We start from the raw sequence: 21,281 nt of genomic DNA, 5'->3' as shown, positions 1-21,281 counted from the left end.
TCACTGCGGGCGCCCGGCAGCTCCGTGGAACCCGCTCAGTCACGAGACTAGGCGTCGCAGCTTGTGTGGAAAGACGATCAACGGGCCCTGTGGGTAACGGCCAAAAACTGATCATTACTAAAGACAGCAAGTTTATTATGAGTAGTAATAATAATTACCGTCATCATCACCGCAGCAACAAGACGGCAAGATACAGTATACACATCATCCCCATGAGCTCCCGAAAAACCCTCCACCTTTCCGTCGTTGCTTTTCTTTCATGACACATCGTTCCCGATATTCTCCTTTTCAACGACATGATGATGGAGAAAACACCTCGTTTCCTGGGATATCGCTTCATTCCTCTCACTGCAGCAACTAAAACACACAGGCACAGGCGCGCGCGCGCGCGCACACACACACACACACATATATACAAACACACTATTTCATTCATCCGGCTTCCGTTCATTCATCAGAACACTGCAGCCTAGCGTGGACTCCGGGTTCGATCGACACGACCATTCTTATCAATGGAGGAGCCTACGTCAATGGTCACGTGTCCACACACCGCTTTGGTATATAAAGCGAGGTGGCGCTGGTCGAGGTGCTGAAAATATCCTCGCATTGACGAAATCGACTGCAGCCCCACAGCCTGCCGAGAGCCGAAAAGAAATTTACACTTAAATAAAGCTGGCATTCCTGGTTAATTAAGTGCATTATAGCAGTCAGAGCTGTAGCTATATATTATCTCTGAGAAGATTGACATAACAAGAAAATCTGCGCTTTTTCTAAGTACTTCCTCCAGGTAAGTAATGGCTTGCATCTATAGCGTCACAGTTACCTTTAGTACTTATACTGGGTTAATAAAAATAGAAAAGAAAGTGTAAATAGGCATTTATAGACCGGTCAGAGTTAAGCGTTCATCGCTTAATTTTGGTTCTTAATATTTGTAACTCGTTTTAATCCTCGTTTTAATCATTTCATACCATAGGGGGTAAAAGAATAAGACAATAAGATAAAAGATACCAGATGGAGAAGAGATACAGAGAAAGACAGAAAAAGGGAAAGCGCGATAAGGGGCGGGGTAGCCAACAGACGAGATCGTTACTTTACCGCGATAATATACACAGCAGTTATGTTCATGAAGAAAACAATGATTGTGATAATACAGACAAAGAGCTATAGAACATACAGACAAACAGCTATGGAAAAAAAAAGGCAAATCATATAAAATCACTGCAAAACACATACTGTCTCTGTGGGCACTTGATGTGGACTAAAAGTTGTTTTCAGCTCTTGTTTTCAGTGATTGTTCAGCTTTAACTTGAGCGTTTACTGACGTTTTGCACGCCTTGTCGCTCGTTTTGCTACCCGCGTTGGGGAATGGAAATTCCATGGTGGATTTATAATGGGAAACAAGCCGAGGCTTTCCCAGATCTTTATTGTAACTTGGTCTCTCGAGGAGATTACTCAGTGGTACGAGTCAATAAAGCGGATTATCGAGTGCTCTTTGGTGCTTAGATTCAAATCTAGGTTCTCCTCGACTAGGGTGGATGAGGAAAGGGTACAGTGGGCTAAACTTGGTGGGTTCACCCAACAGCTGGGGTTTCGTGTTACATTGTTTTTTGTTTTATTGCGTGTACGTTTTCTCTTAAATGGAATCTGAAGGGTTGCATCTTGCGCTGATGGACGTGTAGGGGAAAAAAAAAAAAACGAGAAAACAATCATTTGTTGATGTCAGTGGCCCCGCAAAGTTATTTTCGCAGAACAAATTCTTGATCACAAGTGAATCATGACCAGAAGTTAGTTATGAAATGAATTTCATGTTATTGCGAAAGCAGTGACACAATAACATGAATCATGGGGAAGTTAATTACCTCTACCGATGGAAAAAAAAAACAGTGGCGGTGAAAGAATAATAATAACGTATGACGCAGTAAAAGAAGCTGTCATATGAACAGCCCATCAATTAAAAGCAGCAATGTGTTCTTGGAAAGGGCGTCTTGGGAAGAGTTCAGATTCTGTCGACGTAATGCGCCATGGGCTGTTTTGCGCCAGTTGCGGGGCCTCTCCTCTTTCACTGACACTGAACTCATCTGACGTCCAGGAAGCCTCGTCTCATTTCAGGACAATTTTCAGTTGTTTTCTTGTTCCGTCAGTGACGTCACTACTGTCAGCGTTAATTACAGACAAATTAATCTTTACGTGTGTCCCCAGAATTAAGTGACTGCTGTAGAAATGATTCAGTCTTCTCGGCAGGTAGATGTTACCTTTATATTACTTCATATTAGTTATCTGGTAGCTAGTTACCAGGGAGACGTGCATATCCAAGGCATCTCACTGCCCCGTCCTGTTCTGCGGATGTCGCCCTTCTTCGCGCTTTATTACTGCGGCTCCGCGTGCGCACGAACTCACATGCGCGCTCTAGCAGCACGAGCGTTTGAGCCAATTAACGGGACGTGGCAAAGGCGACTGGATGCGTGGGCGGAACAAGCATTACCTTCTCCGTGGAGCCTTTCGGGATAAGCCTAAGGAGTTCTACATCTCCAGGCGGCCAGGATTTAAAAAAAAAAAAAAAAAAAAAAAGTTAGGTTTTCTGTTCGAAAGTTGAATTCTAACGAGCAAATACGACGTGCAAAATGGGATTCCGATTATTTGTTGCATTAACTTTTGTACACATGATGCGTCTGTATGGAAAGCCATTAATTTTCACTTATAGCACCGGTTTCAGATCCATTTTCTGCACACCCAATAACATTAGGAAATGTCTAAACACCGTGATTAACATTCTGACCATCACGGCAATAGAGAAATAATATCATTCAAGCTAAGAGAACGATGCACCAATAATTAAAAATAAATGTAAAAATCAAAGGGTTAAGTATTTTCTTTGATATATAGCTTGGCACGCATTGCTGTAATTTACAGTAATATACACCATTTTGTGATAGCAGGCAAAAAATAGGACGTCACAGCCATCTTGATTTGATGGCGTGCTGTTGATGATGGTGACCTGTTCCATATCCTCAAAGAGCTGCACTTACAAAGGAAAGTCACACATGTAAACATGATTCTAACACTACTGTAAAATATTATTTGAACCTTTGTTGCACTTAATGAAATTTGTAACCTGATATGGTGTTGGTATGGTGCAGTTAATTTATATACAGGAAACCATTATTTTATGAATGCAGATGTTTTTCTTTCTGTCCTCCTCTCTACCAGGTGCACTGTCCTCCTCCCTGCTGCTTACTCTTGTGTGTGGCCATGGGCCAGTGCCAACACACCTCAAGTGCCCCATTCTTGCTGCTTCTTCTCTTTTGTGTTGCACAACATCTCACTGTCGCCAGCCCTGTGGTCAATGAGAGAGAAGGTAGTGGTTCCAGCAATGCAACATCTTCTCCAGGTGCCCCCCAGCCGAGTGTGGTTCAAACAAAAAAGGAACCAACGGTTGAGCAGGGTGAAGTAGGGGCCCCTCAGACACCCTCAGAGGAAGAAGATGAGCTATTTAAAGATGTAGATCCCAAAACTCTAGCTGCAGTCCTCTTGGAAGCCCTTAACCACCAAGGGGATGAGAAGAAAATCAGTAGAGAGAGTGAAAAGGAGGAGGTAGAGAAGGGTGAGGAAGAGAAGGAAATCCAGGGGGCAGACAGGGACCGGGATGGACGCCAAGAGCTGGAGCTTGTGATGGCTGCTGCAGTAGCACAGGACAAAGAGAATCAAGAAAGAGAAAATGAGAGGAAGAAAGAGGAGGAACGGCTGACTGAGAAGGTTAAGAGCCGAACAACCAGTCAGACCATGCCAGTGAAAAGCCAACCAGAGCAGGAGGTGATAAAAGAGGAAAAGGAGAAAGAGGAGGAAGAGCAATTAAGTCCACAAGAAGTAAAGAATCTGCAGACCATGCTGGAGGAGCTACAGCACTACAGCACAGCCAACAAGAGAGAGTGGGATTTAGCAGGCCATAGGGAGAGTCGCGGATCATATACAGGCATGGATCAAGAATTTCTGGACAATGAGATCAACCCAAAGCCAAAGGGGTACAAGCTAGCTCTGTCAAAGAAGAAGCTAAAATGGCAGGAAGAGCAAAAAAAGAAAAAACAACCCTTGTTCAGAGGTGGTAACTTTATGGATGACTTTGACACTAATAGCCAGGAAGAAGACGATGATGACAACAAAGATCAAGAGGAGGAAATGTTGAGCCCTGAGGAGGAGGAGGCAAGGGCTAAGGCTGAGCAAGAGGAGGTAAGGAGGCAAGCTGCAGAAGCACAAAGAGCAAAGGCTGAAGAGGAGAAATTGGCTGACATCGCATCTGACATGCTGCTGCAGTACATGATCAAGCCGGATGGGAAGCAGAACCAGGTTCAGACTAAGAAAGTGTCTCTGGGGAACAATGTGGAAGAAGATAAGCGCTCAGATGAGGAGGATGACACCAATGATGAGGATGACATTGATCCCCAGACTATTGACAAGCTGATAGAGATTTCCAGCAAGCTGCACCTGCCTGCTGATGATGTTGTTGACATCATCAGTGATGTGGAAAAAAAGAAGAGAAAGGACACCCCTGAAAACCTGCCCTGGCACAGACCTCTGGCTTCTCCACCTGCCCCTGCCCCTGCTCCAATAAACACCCAACCTAAGCAACCGACTCAGCTAAGCAGACCTTCTAAGACATGGTTCCAGGACAAAACACTAGTCAAGCAGAACAAGCAAGATCTTTGGCCCAAGCCTCAAAAGCAGTTTTGGACCTACCCTGCCTATCCATTTTATCAAAAGCCCTACCCTGGTTATTACCCCATCTATTTCCCACCTCCTAAACCCAAACCTCGCTACTATACAAAGCCCACACTCTCTTTCAGTAATCTATTTGGAAACACTATGGATTACGACTTTGACTTTTCCCCTAAGCGAAGGCTACGACCCTGGAACCAGCCAGCTTTTAGACAAAACCTCTATGTACCCAATTATATCCTCCCAAATCCCCGGACATTCAAGCCAGTGCCCGTGCCCATGCCGAAGCCTCGCTCACCTCCTCGCCGTCACCCATCCTTCTACTACCCCCCAGCAGCTCCCTTGATTCCTCGAGATGAAGACTACTTCACTCCAATGGGGCAGCAGCCTAACAGTGATCAAGACCTGGAGAACTTCATTGAGAAGGTCTTCTTGAAGCGTCCCAGACTCTTTCAGTGAAGACCAATAAGGCAGGGATGGTGGCATGAAGAACAGAGAAAGGAAGTCACTGAGAGAGAAGCATGGAAAGACAGCATTTCTGTTTTCTCCATTTTGATTTTTCAGAACAAGGAGAACTCTGCTACCCCCTGTCCACTTTTTGACTTGGTCAGAGAGTGTAGGATGTGCAAGTTCCTTTAGTGGAGTCCTGAGCGCTATGATTACATCAGAGAGCATAGGGTGCGCAAGTTCTTTAAGTGGCATTTTGGACCGTTTGCCCCTGAATTATTTCAAGTGAAAGTGAGGAGCCAAAACATAATAGCCACCCCCACTTATCACAATCCACCTCCACTCATTTAAAGATGTGAAGATTTGAAAAAGGGAACGCAACACGTACAAGTAACTAGATTAGTCAGATAAAACCACCCCCAAAATCTAAATTCCCTAGAACTTGTGTTTTAGTTTTTTTAGTAGCAGACTTTATACAAAATACAAATATAGAAATACGATTCCCAAAATGCAAACTTTGTGCTGCATATCTAAAATTCAGACACTAAACCCCCACAGCAGACCACACTCCTCTGGCTATTAAGGACAGGGTCAGCAGCAAGCCGCACTTGTTTCCCCTCGTAAAGCAGCAGACGCCCGTAGTATAGATCTGTAGCTGACCTTTAACCCTCAGGTATTACGATCTGATTTTAGAAGTAAAATTGTATTATTAATAAAAATGTGAAGATTTCGAAAAATGACAGTGTTAACATTTCATTTTGTCTGTGGGGGCAAAAATAAAATTTTATTATACATACAGTCAGAGAACTCAGTACTGAAGCAAAAGTAGTCATGGTGCCATACTGTTCAATGAATGAGTATAAATATGCAGCTTTTACCATAGTCTAGCTGTTATACTTAATACTGTTGCATTTCCTCTCATATACTGTTCATATGAACACATTACTTAATTAGTCTGGTTAAATTTAATGAGAGCATTGCAAGACTCATTGAATACACAGAACATGTGAGGAATGGTTAGTTATAGGTCAACTGTTATGAAGAGCGTTGACACATTGCCTTATCAACATCCTTTTCCCTGCTGCTACTCACTTCTCACCCAGTGGGGTTTACCTTACTTCTGGTGACAAAAGTTTAAAGACTTGTTGCTATCTTCAGTTTTCAGAAACATTCCTATCTCCTTTGACCCAGCCTCATATGCCTTCGTATCAGTCCTTTGCCACTTGAAACTTTCTGCAGTGCCCACAAGTAAATAATCAAGGCGCCATTTACCACCACTAATTGAAAAACAGCATGGTCTGGTCACACAGATCATTTATGGGAATTCTATTTCTTTTGAGCAGACGTGAATGTGATAAACTGTCGACACAAGGTGTGATTCATAGTGTCCTCTTGCTGCAGTTAATTGAATCTGGAATCATTTCAATCCCACAAGAGACCATAAGCATTGATGGAGAGAGACAAAAAACAAACAATCTTTTTCCCATCCACCAGCTCTGTTGCTGAAGAGCCCCAACCTGGGTTCTCCAGCAGCACTATCGGCAGCATGAAGGAAGGTGTAAATATATGGGTGGACAATGGTGCATTCCTCGTTTGAGAGCTCTTTCTATGAGAGGAAAAAACAGTATCGTGAAAGGACAGCAAGAAGAAGTCAAAAAAGTTGAGTCTGCACGTCTTTGTGTACTTGCATCTCTTAAAGTGTTGCTTATTTGAAGACATTATGAGCATTTAAAAAAAAAAGGAAAAAAAAATGACTGACTAGCGTACTTGAGTAAATCTGTTGTCTTGTAAAAAGAAACTGTTGTTGATGCAATTTCTAGATGTACGTTGTACTTACAGTAATAAACATGCGTTTGCTGGATGTAAATAACCGCATGTTGATGACTAGTTTTGCTACACAGAAAGAAATAAATAAAAGCAACTATTTTTTATTAAGTTTGTTTTAAATTCCTTTTTGGAAAGAATTGTCTCATATCTGCACTAAAAGCATCCAGTTAATCTATTCCCTTTGCAAATTCATATCTATATGTGGTTTCATAACAAGGAGCAAGAGAAGGGGCAAGAGAAGGGTTGCTTCAGTTTTAATGTAACAGTGACAACAAAATTAACATCACAAGTGCCACCCCACCATACATGTAGAAGTTCTGTGGTCGTAAAAACAATGCCCAGAGCAATAATCACTTGCACACGCATGTTATTTGCCTTTGGATGAACCACAGTCCTCTGGGAGAAGGGCCCAAGCACTAATGGGAGATTCCATCCATTATGGCTGTGCATGGCATTTTACAGCCATTACATCTCCAGCGCAAAGAGGATCCAGCCCACGTGCAAAGTCCACGGAGAACTAGGATGGCTTGACTGCAGCCATTTCCTAAGCAGGAATCCTATGCTTGTTAAGACCTACCCAATCAAACCCTAAACCAGAATCCCGAATTAAGTGGGGGGGGTGAGTGAGAGAAAGAAAAATAAAACAAAACAGCAAGGGGATGACAAGCACCACTCTGCTCACAGGGAAGCGGTGACTCATGGGTCACATGGTTGGGGGTGAGTCATCATGCGGCCACGGCTCCTGCCCGCACCGTCGCTGCATTGCCTGCCACGCCCACACAGAATGGTGCTGTGATTCACAGCTACAAACACAAGGACAGAATTGCATCCAGGCTTGCATCTGCGTGCTGCTGCAGACTGGAAGGTCTGGAAGGGGGAGTAACCATTACCATAATGACCATCCACATACATGCAAACTCACCAGCTCCTCAAACCAAACAGGAAGGATAGAGCATCACAGCATACAGCGACTGTGGGTCTACATTTGAAGCGTGGCATATTATGGGACCGGTGGAAGTGAGCTGATCTTTAACAGACCACACTGAGGAATATATAGGGCTTTTGGACTTGCTGCCAGTTTCCTTTCAAGGAAAGGCCCCTGGGCTCTCCACTAAGGTACTTGGAAAAAATCCAGATTTACAAATGGGCTGAGTATAAAAATAACTGCAAGACATCTACTAAGCAAATACGAAATGCAAGGCAGACGCATTAGCGTGTCAAGGGTTAAACCACACACCGAGCCTTGATCATTCGTTTGAGAAAAAGCAGCTCTGAAAGGTGAGCCGAGTCACAAACCTCAGTGGTGCTGCTGTGTTTTGTTTGAATAATCGATACTGACATTTTGCTTCTAAGCACCCTGTGTATTAAGAAGAAAAACTAGAGGATTTAGATAAGCTCACCTGGTAAACAAAAGGTGAATAAAACACAGATCAACAGGCACTACAGGATGGCAGAGAGGGGGAGATGGGGGGAAATACTGATTTGCATTGTGTCTGAACGTGGTTCAGGGGTAGGAACATACAAGTAACACAGAGAGGCAGTTTTTCGGGGGGGGCATCAAAGGAACTGTGACAAGTTGAGCAAGGAAACCCTCCGAGCCGTTGCCCCCCTCCCTCTGCCACTGTCAGAACAAGGGGTGACTCACCCCCACACTCAGCAGCCGCCAGCTCTCCAACACACCGGGAAGAGGCCCACAGCGGCTTGCGCTATTGAACACTTCTGTGGAACACAACACGTACACGTTGCTGTGACAGATGTAAGATGACAGAAGAACTTCTTGCGTGAATAGCCAAGAAAATAGATCCCCAAAAACAGAGAATGCATAAGCGTTGATCAATCTAGAATCAGCTTAAACACACAATAGTTCTAATGTTTGTACTTCCAGTCATTCCAGTCACTATTAATACAGGGGGCGGGTTCACTGTGATACAAGTAAACCAAGCCAAACGTGGTGGAGCTTTTTCTAAATGAAACGAAACATCCCTGTATGTCAAAGCAATTTATGCAAATTGTAATATAACACAGTCTATGCACAGTTCCTGGGGTATGGATCTCTTACTCACTTTCAATTAAAAACCAAAAAAAAAAAAAAGAACCCCACCGCGCCCCATGGTCACTATGCAAAGACATGCACTAGTTGTGTGTTTCTGATGCAAGTTTAAAAAAAGGGAGAAGGGGCAATCAAATCCATGTTTTTATCAAAACCGCCAACTTGAAGGTCATGGCCGTAGGTGTCCCTCGGGGACCAGGAGCGTGGGTATGTTAACTGTACATGGGCACTGTTGGGGTGCAAGTGGACACAGTGCAGTTCCAGGGGACTTGGCTTCACTGGGAACAATGCGAATGCAGGTGAGTACAACATAGGTAGCAGGGCCCAGGAGCATGACAACACAAAATGTCAACCTGTCACATATAATCAATGTCTGGCGTTGTGTTCTCTTTTTTTTTTTTTTTTTTTTTTGAAAAAAAAGGGGAGCACAGACACTGAGCATTTAGAGATTTTCGTTTATTATTTTTCAGGTGTTTGAAGGGATGAGACGGCAGTGACAAGACTGAAATCAAAACTATTTTTTAGTGCTCTCTAAAAGCTACAGTCGGTAGATGTTAATGACCAAGCAGCGGCTCAATTCAACATTTAATTGAAGTCCAGATCTGCGGTGCAGATTGAATTTTTCGTTGTGACAAATTTGAGAATGTTGTACACACAGTCATCTGCTTTAATTAAAACAGGAGAATGCAGTATTTTTTCCCCCAAAAACTGGTGACATACCAATTGCATGTCTACTCAGTCACCAGTACCAGAGTCCTCTGTCTTTTCCCAGAAGGTTCTGAATGTTGTGCCACACCAGACCCAATTCCTCCAGCACGGCCACGGGAGATGGGTCATGCCGAGGAGGTGAGAACAGAGCACATGGTTACAGATGGCATTCCTGAGTTCCTTTTACAAGGAAAAAATACAACATCCAATAAACTGACTTGTAAGGCCAGTTTAAATGAAAATAAACCCAATGAGAAAGGTCTATCTATACATGATGTTGTTAGATCTGAATCAAGGGAGCATTCAATTACTGCACGGTGTGCGTCATATGGAAGCGGCACTGCATTAGAGTGGCACTGAAGTGCTCTTGAATATTATATCATTTCTCTAGGCTTTTGTATTATTGTGTTTCACAATGTTATTGCGCTGGGTCCCAAAGACATCCCAAATTTCAAGAAAAATTATTTGCTCTGCTGTCTCATCTCAGACATACACTGAAACACAAGATTGCCTAATCATTAAAACACACTTCATCAGGCTGCAAAAAATTCTCATCCTTTGTGAATTCACTTATCACAAGCATGTGTGTTGCAGCCACAATGACGTAAAAGAACCATATTGAAATAAAATTTAAAATAAAATCCACATACAGTTTAAGGGCTGATACACACGCCTCTAAACATGACAAGCTGCAGCCAGGGCTTATGCCACCATAATATTAAACACCTGTATAACATGATTGCGTCATTTCCCAAAAAAGCTTTGAAGAACCCCATTTTCAGCACTTCAGTTTCAATAAATTTTAGTATTCTCCGGCAAGAGCCGTTTCCACTGGGGAAAAAAAATTAAATGCTTTTGTTTCAATGGGGGGGGGTGCGGTGGTGCAGTGGGTTGGACCGCAGTCTTACTCTCCGGTGGGTCTGGGGTTCGAGTCCCGCTTGGGGTGCCTTGCGACGGACTGGCGTCCCGTCCTGGGTGTGTCCCCTCCCCTTCTGGCCATACGCCCTGTGTTACCGGGTAGGCTCCGGTTCCCCGCGACCCCGTGTGGGACAAGCGGTTCTGAAAATGTGTATGTGTGTGTTTCAATGGAAAATTACCTTTCTCTATGAAAAACTAGCAGACACTTGTTCTGTATACCTCAGGCAGAAAGAAAAGAGTTAGTGTGCAGTTACCCATGAAGGCTAAGAGGCCCTCAGAAAAGAAAGTAAGTGAAGACCAGTGGTAACAAACATTATATTGTTCACCGGTACTTGGTTATGACCATAATATATCCAAGGATTATTATGAAGCAGGGAGGAACAGGCTTTTAGCAGTTCTGTTCATGGGGAAGTGTCCATGCCTAATATCGCACCCCTTGTGTCACCATGTGTTACAGACATGTTTCTAGCAGTGCATGTGTGATTTCAAGAATTGTCTGATATTGCCAAGGTTACCTCCAGAAACAGGTCTGCCTCCTCAATGGGCTTGAGGACATCCTTCTTGGAGGTGTCCTGAATGTCATCGGTCATGAAAAACTCATCCAAGATGAAGCGGACCTTCTCAAAGGTCAAGATGATGTGCAACTCACATATCTGGGGAAGAGCGAAGGAGCTGGATTCATGCTGCCGGATGCTATTTTCACTGTGTTTCCATCAGCTATATCAATACCACTCCTGCACAGCCAGGAGAAAGGGTCACAAGGCAGAGAAACTCTGTGGTGAGAAGGGGGGGGTGTGAGGGTGAGGTGAGTGGTGAATAGCTCTCCTGCCATGTCAAGATGTGTGGAAACGGAAGGATGAGCGGTGAGAGATCAGCTCACTCAAACATCACGTGCGCGAGTGAAACAAAGGGGGTATGAGAGCGAGAACGGCCACAGGAGGAGAGCGTGAGGCTCATGCTGCCAAAGTACTTGTCGAGGAGATTCAGGAAGCGGTGGATGACCTCCAGGGTGAGGATCTTGTCATCTTGCTGCTCAACAGCAAAGCAGAAATAGACCAGTGTACCTGTGCATGAGTGAGAGCATTGACTGCACAGGTTGAAAGACTGTCTAAGCAAACAAAATAACGCAGTCATGATGGCACATGGAGACAGGAATGGTAAAGCCGGTAGTGTACTCTCTCTCACACAGGAATTTTGTCAAGCAGTGTCACAATGGCGGTTACAACAGCACTGTAAGGAAAGCCTATTGCCAAATAGCTAACACAGACTAAGTGCATTAACATTGAAATTACATAGCAGCTCATTTAACATTTGCCATCAGCCAGAACCAAATCTGAGTCATGATAATTTTGATACAAGTCTAACAGCTCATAATGAGCTCAACTTTTTTAAAACCCATTTTGCTGGTCTTACTACTAATTTAAAAGGCTTTATAGTCTGTGTATGATTTCATATACAATACCAATTTTATAGATTTGACCAGGAGGTAAACACAGTCAGTACACTTCAGGAAGGGTGTTAATCAACTCCAAGATGGACATAGAATAAATATGACCCTATTTTCACAGGACAGAAAGACACACTGCAGGATTAAGCATTCAGCACTGTGACACTAAATTCATCATTCATTTAATCATAACTAATTTCAAATGAAGTCAATATTTGTCTGAGTAAAATTACCTTTTACTCAGGGGTGGCGTTTCCATTTCTTTACACTTAAAAAGTAAGGCACTGCAACTCTGCTTTCGTGCTTCTATTAAAAAAAATCACAACACTACAATGAAAACCTGCTGCCTACATCAGGTTAGAAACCATCAAGTAATTTTCCTACCAAAGAGTCCACACTGGCATCCACTCAACTGCCCACTGAGCCATTCCAGTTCATGTCAAACTGAATGTGATACTCTGGACCCCTGACAGCCATAGAGGGTCAATTTTTATTTGCTGCAGGGCTAGAGCATTACCTTATGTACATGATCTTCAGCTCCCACCATTCCAGGAAGCTGCTCTCTTGGGCTTGCAAGTGAACACCACCTGCATCAGTTCGCACACCATCTTCTTGTCCTGCTCTGCCACCGCCGTGTACCACTTCTGCAACCGCAGTTTGCCTTGTCAGCTGAACAGCAGCAAGAAGCACATCTGTAACATGCACCGGGTGAAAAACCAGTACTGATGTACTTAGTCCACATATGCTCTGCAAAGGGCAGTTGCATAATGACCTGCCATTTTTGCAGTTGTACTGCTACACCAAAAATACAAAAGGGAGCATAGCAGCACAGCAGGTGGCATCAGTGCCTCATAGCTCCTAGGTTGTGGGTTCAAATCCGGCTCAGTTTGTGTGGAGTTTGCATGCTCTCTCATTGTTTGCATGGGTTTCCCTTAGGTGATCTGGTTTCTTCTCACAGTCCAAAGTCATGTATTCCTAATGAATCTGTGACTCCAACATGAGTTGGTGAATGTATGCAATTGCCCTGCAATAGACTAGGATCCATTCCAGGGTGTACGCTGCATGAAACCCTATGCTTCTGGGATAGGAATCAAAGCACCGTGACCCTCCACAGCAGAAACATAATGAAAAGGTGGGGGGCAGGCATGACAAATCTGCAACACACCCACAATAGTAAACATACATGCTAAGGCAGAAGTGCTTTGGTTGCTGTTACAAATCAGTCATGTTGCCTGCTGTCAAATCCCATTTGCATATTGTAATTTATTAGCCAAATATATAGCTTATCCCTTGGAGAAAGCCCTAGGGTGGACATACTGCACAGCAACAAGGGGGGGGGACCCTCATTTGTTGTCATAAGATTTTATCTCCTTTCTTGTTAGTCGCCTGGGTAGTGCAGTAGGGAAATTGATGGTTTAAAGCTTTGCCTCACATCATAGAGAAATTCAGTACTAAGAAAAATTCTGCAAGTATGAAAATGCAATAACAATAAAGTAGATTAAGATCTTTGTCTTCAGTAAACTGTCACAATTTAAATAACATGCATACATGTGTTAAGTGAACAGGTTATTTTACATTGACTGCTTTAGTGTATTTTATAGTTAAGAAACAATGGGATTACCAATATTCCAGGAGAATCAAGGGGACATCACAAAGCAAATAGTGACAGGGAAACGCGGAACAGTCACGTCATTAAGTTATTCCAGGTCAGATCACTCATGGGAAGCTGTTTGAGACACCTGTCACAAATGAGGGAGCCACTGCACCAGATTGTCTACAGGGATTTCAAAGATGGCATTTGAACCCCCCCCATGAGTATTACTAATGGTTGCAAAGAACACAAAAATGACTGAGTAAAGTCAGGCCATCATGGTTTCTGATATTTTTATAAATCTTGTATTTCCAAAACATTGACTCAGATTTAGATTTGTGGAGCAGCTAAGAACAGAACAGCGGAATTAAGAAAAAATCCCCACACCTGCTTCTTATCCCCACAAGACTATAATTTCAGATGCTTGTCCATTTCTCAGTTGCTGAAATGATTTCCAGAACTCATGCTTTTAAATAATTTCTTCAACCAAGGACGTTTTCGGAAAAAAAAGACTTCCTATTATGATATACTCAAATTTACAGTACACATTAAAGGCACATTGTGCTTTGTCAAATGAGCTTGAGAAACGGCGCCGCCTGGTGGAATCAGAACCAACAAAAATAATTTCTAGATTTGGGTCATCCCCCCCCCTTTTTTTTTCTTTTTTTAACTCATATCGATTCTTTTACTTTAAGAGCAAAGCTGGTATAAATCAGTTTTGAAAGTGGCCACACAACTTATCAATATTTACTGAAACATGGAGTATAAGGCAAGTCTTTTCTGAAATAGATTTTGCAGCTATTCAATATTTAGGCAAAAAAAATCCTCAAACACCTTTGACCTGACTGTACAATCTAGCATAGGGCTTCAAAGCATCATACCATTCATAATGCCAAAATGTAAAACAGGGATGAAACCGTTTTAGCCCATATTTGCACCTTTAGGTCATTACATTTATTTAGCTGATGCTTTTCTCCAACGAGACAAAATGTTAAGATATTTAATTATTTACGAATTTATACAACTGAGTAATTTTTACTGGAGCACTTTAGGGTAAGTACCTTGATCATTACACTACAGTTCACAGCCCATGTCTGCGTCCACGTCCTGTCCTGTGTATTTATGTAGTGGCTTGTACTCCTGTTCTGTGTTGCACCATGGTCTCCGGAGAAACATTTTGTTCCACTGCATACAAGCTATATAGAGGAATGATAATAAAAACAACTTGAACTTGATTAAGGAGTATAGGTGCCACATTAATATGACATTTCTGATTTCATAATGCTCTAACAGTACATGTATAGCAGTTGACCCCTACGTTAAAATTTCAACCTCTGAAAATAACATATGGGGACTGTGACATCATGCTATGTTGCTGTAACTAATGCACTCAGATGTTTAACACATCTATCATCACTCATTACACAATTTGCATAACTGAACAAAAAACAGATTTTTTTTTTATCATACCATGTTTTGTCTCAATTTAAGTCTGTCCAAGAAAAAAAAAACATTAGAAACATATCCATATTCTCAACTGTAAGAAAAACCATTTTGGCACAGTCATGTGTTAAGTCCAACTCCACACAATAACCACCTAGATCAAGCCAACTACCACTCTTCTACCTACAGATAGTATGTCAGCATAGTTTAATTTTTCCAGCAGTTATTTCTGCCAGGAAGAATCTAAAGATATAACTTGTTTAGCCATAATTTACCCTGTGGATTATCAGTTACCTTTGCAAAGTGAAGCACTAACTGACCATTTCATTCTCCTCAAAAACAGCTGACAAGGGCAGTTGTTTCTCTTATTTGTGCCTTAAATAGATTACATAGTATATATTTGAACAGATATGGAACTTTTCAGTGTGTAAAGTATATATTCCAGGTGACTACCAGAAAGATTTCAGCAAACCTGTCAAGCTCAACCATTGCTCTTTATAAATGTACACTGCAGCATGCGTGTGCGTGCAGATCACAGAGACCTTGATGGAAGGGGTCAGATTAGGAGGGTGGACAAGGAGGACCCTGTGAGGCAGGACAGACTCTTACAACCACCTTTAGGCTGAAGGAAGCTAACACATCAACTAATAAGGGACCCCTTGCAGGAATTTAAAAAACTATCCATCCATCCATCCATCTTCCTCCGCTTTATCCGGGGCCGGGTCGCAGGGGCAGCAGTCCGAGCAGAGTCCTCCAGACTTCCCTCTCCCCGCACACCTCCTCCAGTTCCTCTGGGGGAACCCCAAGGCGTTCCCAGGCCAGCCGGGAGACATAGTCTCTCCAACGTGTCCTGGGTCTGCCCCGAGGCCTCCTCCCAGTGGGACAAGCCCGGAACACCTCCCCAGGGAGGCGTCCAGGAGGCATCCGGAACAGATGCCCGAGCCACCTCAACTGGCTCCTCTCGATGCGGAGGAGCAGCGGCTCTACTCCGAGCTCCTCCCGGGTGACCGAGCTCCTCACCCTATCCCTAAGGGTGCGCCCAGCCACTCTGCGGAGGAAACTCATTTCTGCCGCTTGTATCCGCGATCTCATTGTTTCGGTCATGATCCAGAGTTCATGACCATAGGTGAGGGTAGGAACGTAGATCGACCGGTAAATTGAGAGCTTCGCCTTACGACTCAGCTCCCTCTTCACCACAACAGACCGGTACAATGACCGCATTACTGCGGACGCCGCACCGATCCGTCCATCAACCTGCCGCTCCATTTTTCCCTCACTCGTGAACAAGACCCCGAGATACTTAAACTCCTCCACTTGAGGGAGCAACTCCCCCCTAACCTGGAGGGGGCAATCCACCTTTTTTCGACTGAGAACCATAGCCTCGGATTTGGAGGTGCTGATTCTCATCCCCGCCACTTTGCACTCGGCTGCAAACCTCCCCAGTGCACGCTGCAAGTCTTGACTTTATGAAGCCAACAGGACCACATCGTCCGCAAAAAGCAGAGACGAGATCTCGCAGCCACCAAAACAGACACCCTGCGTTCCCTGGCTGCACCTAGAAATTCTATCCATGAAGATAATGAACAGAATCGGTGACAAAGGGCAGCCCCTGGCGGAGTCCAACATGCACTGGGAACAGGTCTGACTTACTGCCGCCAATGCGAACCAAGCTCCTGCTCCGGTCATACAGGGAACGAACAGCCCGTAGCAACGAGCCCCGAACCCCATAATCCCGAAGTACCCCCCACAGGATGCCCTGAGGGACACGGTCGAATGCCTTCTCCAGGTCCACAAAACACATATGGACTGGTTGGGCAAACTCCCACGAACCCTCCAGCACCCTAGGGAGGGTATAGAGCTGGTCCAGTGTTCCACGGCCAGGGCGAAAACCGCATTGCTCCTCCTGAATCCGAGGTTCGACTATCGGTCGGATTCTCCTTTCCAGTACCCTGGCATAGACTTTCCCAGGGAGGCTAAGGAGTGTGATCCCCCTGTAGTTGGAACACAATCTCCGGTCCCCCTTCTTAAAAAGAGGGACCACCACCCCGGTCTGCCAGTCCAGAGGCACCGTTCCCGAACTCTACGCGATGCTGCAGAGGCGTGTCAGCCAAGACAGCCCCACAACATCCAGAGACTTGAGAAACTCGGGGCGGATCTCATCCACCCCCGGAGCCTTGCCACCGAGGAGTTTTTTGACTACCTCAGCAACTTCAGCCAGGGTAATGGACGAGTCCCCCCCCCCGAGTCCCCAGCCTCAGCTTCCTCTACGGAAGGCGTGTCGGAGGGATTGAGGAGATCCTCAAAGTACTCCTTCCACCGCCCGAGGACATCCTCAACTGAGGTCAGTAGCGCACCACTTTCACTGTAAACAGTGTTTGTGGAACACCGCTTCCCCCCTCTGAGTCGCCAGACGGTTTGCCAGAATCTCTTTGAGGCCGACCAAAAGTCTTCCTCCATGGCCTCGCCGAACTCCTCCCAAGCCCGAGTTTTTGCTGTGGCGACTGCCAGAGCCGCGCTCCGTTTGGCCCGTCGGTACCCGTCAGCTGCTTCAGGAGTCCCATGAGCCAGCTAGGCCCAATAGAACTCCTCTTTCAGCTTGACGGCATCCCTTACTTCCGGTGTCCACCACCGTGTTCGGGGATTGCCGCCGCGACAGGCACCGGAGACCTTATGGCCGCAGCTCCGAACAGCCGCACCGACAATGGAGGAGCGGAACATAGTCCATTCAGACTCAATGTCCCCCACCTCCCTCGGGACCTGGTTGAAGCTCTGTCGGAGGTGGGAGTTGAAGACCTCTCTGACAGGGGCCTCCGCCAAACGTTCCCAACAGACCCTCACTATGCGTTTGGGCCTGCCAGGTCTGTCCAGCTTTTTCCCCCGCCATCGAATCCAACTCACCACCAGGTGGTGATCAGTTGACAGCTCAGCCCCTCTCTTCACCCAAGTGTCCAAGACATATGGCCGAAGGTCAGAAGAAACGACTACAAAGTCGATCATCGACCTCCGACCTAGGGTGTCCTGGTGCCAAGTGCACTGATGGACACCCTTATGCATGAACATGGTGTTCGTTATGGATAAACTGCGACTAGCACAGAAATCCAATAACAACTCACCGCTCAGGTTCAGATCAGGGAGGCCGTTCCTCCCAATCACGCCCCTCCAGGTATCACTGTCGCTGCCCACGTAGGCGTTAAAGTCCCCCAGCAGAACGACAGAGTCCCCAGTGGGAGCGCTTTCCAGCACGCCCCCCAGGGACTCTAAAAAGGCCGGGTACTCTACACTGCCGCTAGGCGCATAAGCACAAACGACAGTGAGAGACCGTTCCCTGACCCGAAGGCGTAGGGAGACGACCCTCTCATTCACCGGGGTAGACTCCAACACATGGCGGCTGAACTGGGGGGCTATTAATAAGCCCACACCAGCCCGCCGCCTCTCACCTTGGGCAACGCCAGAATAGTGGAGAGTCCACCCTCGATCGAGAAGAGTGGTTCCAGAACCCAAGCTGTGAGTGGAAGTGAGCCCGACTATATCTAGACGGTATCTCTCAACTTCCCGCACCAGCTCAGGCTCCTTCCCCGCCAGTGAGGTGACATTCCAAGTCCCAAAAACCAGAGTTGGCACCCGAGGTTTGGGTTGGCCAGGCACTTGGCCCTGACCACCGCCCAAATTACAATGCACCGGCTCCTTACGGTCTCTCCAGCAGGTGGTGAGCCCACCGAAGAGCGGCTCCACGTCATGGCTTCGGGCTGAGCCCGGCCAGGCCCCGTGGGCATAGACCTGGCCACCAGGCGCTCGCATGCGAGCCCCCCCCCAGGCCTGGCTCCAGGGTGGGGCCCCGGTGACCCCATACCGGGCGGGGTAAACGAAAGCCTTGATTTTTCCTTCATAAGGGGTTTTTGAACCGCGCTTTGTCTCGTCTGTCATCCAGGACCTGTCTGCCATGGGAGACCCTACCAGGGGCATATAGCCCCAGAGAACATAGCTCCTGGACTCATTCAGGCACTCAAACCCCTCCACCACGGTAAGGTGGCGGTTCACGGAGGGGAATTTAAAAACTAATCAGAGTAAAATGCTGCTTAACAAAATTTGAACCATGTGTTTGCTAATCAAGGCAGTTTTCCGTTCTTAATGGGTCCTCAGCGAGTTTAACTGCTGTTTTATGCTACGCCCAAAATACTAACATGTTTTTCAATAAAGCTGTGAATATGGATTTTCATTTTTAACCATGAACCATTCATTGAAAAAAATTAAAGTAAACAGTTAACTAAAAAGTGATTGAATGTTTTTCAGTAAAGCACTTGTATCTTATTGTTTTTTTATAATTTTCTCAAGGACAGTGAAATTGAAACGACATATTCTCAAATGCAGGAACCATTTCCAGCGCTGCAAGTCAGATTGGGAAAGTTGCGCCCCCTAGTGGTACAAATTAGTGATACATTTTCGTCGGTGATGGTGATCGGTACTGCCCCCTGGTGGTGGAATTGCGTTTGGTGCGAGGACAGCGTTCATCAGCGCCCCGTAGTGGTATATAATCAGTGATCCGTGTGGCCAGTAGTGCCCCCTAGTGGTGGTGACCGCTGGTAGTTACCCATGTTATCAAATTACGTATAGGACAACACACACACACACACACACACACACACACTTTCTGAGCCGCTTGTCCCTGACGGGTCGCGGGGAGCCGGAGCCGGAGCCTACCCAGCGACTCAGGGCGTAAGGCCGGAGGGGGAGGGGACGCACCCAGGACGGGACGCCAGTCCGTCGCAAAGAACCCCAAGCAGGACTTGAACCCCAGACCCACCGGAGAGCAGGACCCGGTCCAACCCGGTCCAACCCACCGCGCCACCGCGACCCCCCATAGCCATAGGATAAGACTACGAAATTCACAATAATTATTTTTTTTACGGGAATTATAAATAATGGCTTGTCCACTGGAAGCTCGTTTAAGCTAAATAAATTACATCCATTAAGTATATTTACAGCTGCGTATGATTAAATGCGTGGGTTTGTTTCCGCCGCAGAACTCTCACAGACTCTGAGTCTGAGGTGCGATGAAGTCACCGTTTAAAATGTAAATTTCACTTTTAATTTCGACACTTCCGTTACACTTATGCACAAACCGAATGTTTTAAAGTATCATATATTTCAAAAGGGGAACCGTCGTTGAACTGTGTGGGCTGCACGAGAAGATACTCCGAGATCAATGAATGACCCTGTGGGTGGAGGGACTGACTCCGGCGACTTTCAAAACTCTTCTTAGATGCTGTTCTCATATCTTACCACTTCTTAGGAGATTTGTCCAAGAATCATGAGCCCTGTGTACACTCGGTACTTCAGGTCAGGCCAAACACACTGTCGCTTTCCAGCTGGCGTTTCTTCACGTTCTGTGGTTGTAATCGTGCGGCTTTGCGTTGTCATGACGACATGGCGCTGCGGGGAGGCGAGGGGAGAGGGTTCGTGGAAGCCCCCTGGAAGCCGAGGTGGTTCCCATAGAAACCAAACTGCCGCGGCAACTAAAAATAAATAAAAAAAAAATGTTTATATCATTTGTTTTAATTAAGAGATCTGATGTTTGCGAGTCTTCGCTGTTGTTTTTGGTAATAAATGAATGGGGTGCCGTCCTGGGTGGGTGTGTCTCCTCCCCCTCCAGCCTTACGCCCTGTGTTGCCGGGTTAGGCTCCGACTCCCGTCGACATGGGACAAGCGGTTTCAGACGATGTGTGTGTGTGTGTGTGTGTGTGTGTGAATGATTCTTAATAACAGATCATGAGAATGGACGATTACGAAGTTCAAGTGATAGCGTTCACATCGTGGTTGTTCCTAGTTTACCACGTCAGTCTGAAGAAAATGGCAAGACTTTAAGAGGCCACAGCAACATTTCTCTTATTTTTGAAACGGTTTGACAGTTATATACAGTATCCTCTTGTTAACCGTAGCGGCAGTGATAATGAACTCAACTGCTGTCTTGCAGTTCGATTTTTTGGACAGAAGAGGGCAGCAGCTGCACAAAATATACCTCGAAATGTTTCACAGTGCTGTGGAATTTTCCATTTGAAAGGAAACACTTCCAACACATAAAATTTGAATTACACTATTGTTATAAGTTCTCAATAAATTATATATATTTAATAAGAAAAATA

The 21,281-nt window shown here is 45.4% G+C and overlaps 2 protein-coding genes across 2 annotated transcripts; one reads left to right on the top strand and one right to left on the bottom strand.

Moving 5' to 3' along the window:
* The first annotated feature begins 606 nt into the window (after nt 1-606).
* On the top strand, nt 607-7,024 carry vgf (VGF nerve growth factor inducible). Its single transcript, XM_018733269.1, has 2 exons — nt 607-787; nt 3,208-7,024. Exon 2 carries the CDS (start codon nt 3,250-3,252, stop codon nt 5,167-5,169), a length of 1,920 nt encoding a protein of 639 aa, XP_018588785.1. The 5' UTR covers nt 607-787; nt 3,208-3,249; the 3' UTR covers nt 5,170-7,024.
* Nucleotides 7,025-9,773: 2,749 nt separating this feature from the next.
* LOC108922968 (AP-1 complex subunit sigma-1A) lies at nt 9,774-12,885 on the bottom strand. Its single transcript, XM_074559716.1, is given in 5 exon segments — nt 9,774-9,871; nt 11,175-11,313; nt 11,618-11,723; nt 12,622-12,670; nt 12,673-12,885. Coding segments are annotated over 5 exon segments (528 nt in total). The 5' UTR covers nt 12,809-12,885.
* Between the last annotated feature and the right edge of the window lie 8,396 nt (nt 12,886-21,281).

The sequence above is a fragment of the Scleropages formosus genome, chromosome 13 (genome assembly GCF_900964775.1).
Source record: "Scleropages formosus chromosome 13, fSclFor1.1, whole genome shotgun sequence".
Classification (NCBI taxonomy): Eukaryota; Metazoa; Chordata; class Actinopteri; order Osteoglossiformes; family Osteoglossidae; genus Scleropages; species Scleropages formosus.
Note: the sequence above shows the minus strand (reverse complement) of the source record. Positions and strands in the feature narration are given on the sequence as shown.

Coding starts and splice junctions, on each gene's coding strand:
- vgf (XM_018733269.1), top strand. CDS start 3,250: ATGGGCCAGTGCCAACACACCTCAAGTGCCCCATTCTTGCTGCTTCTT.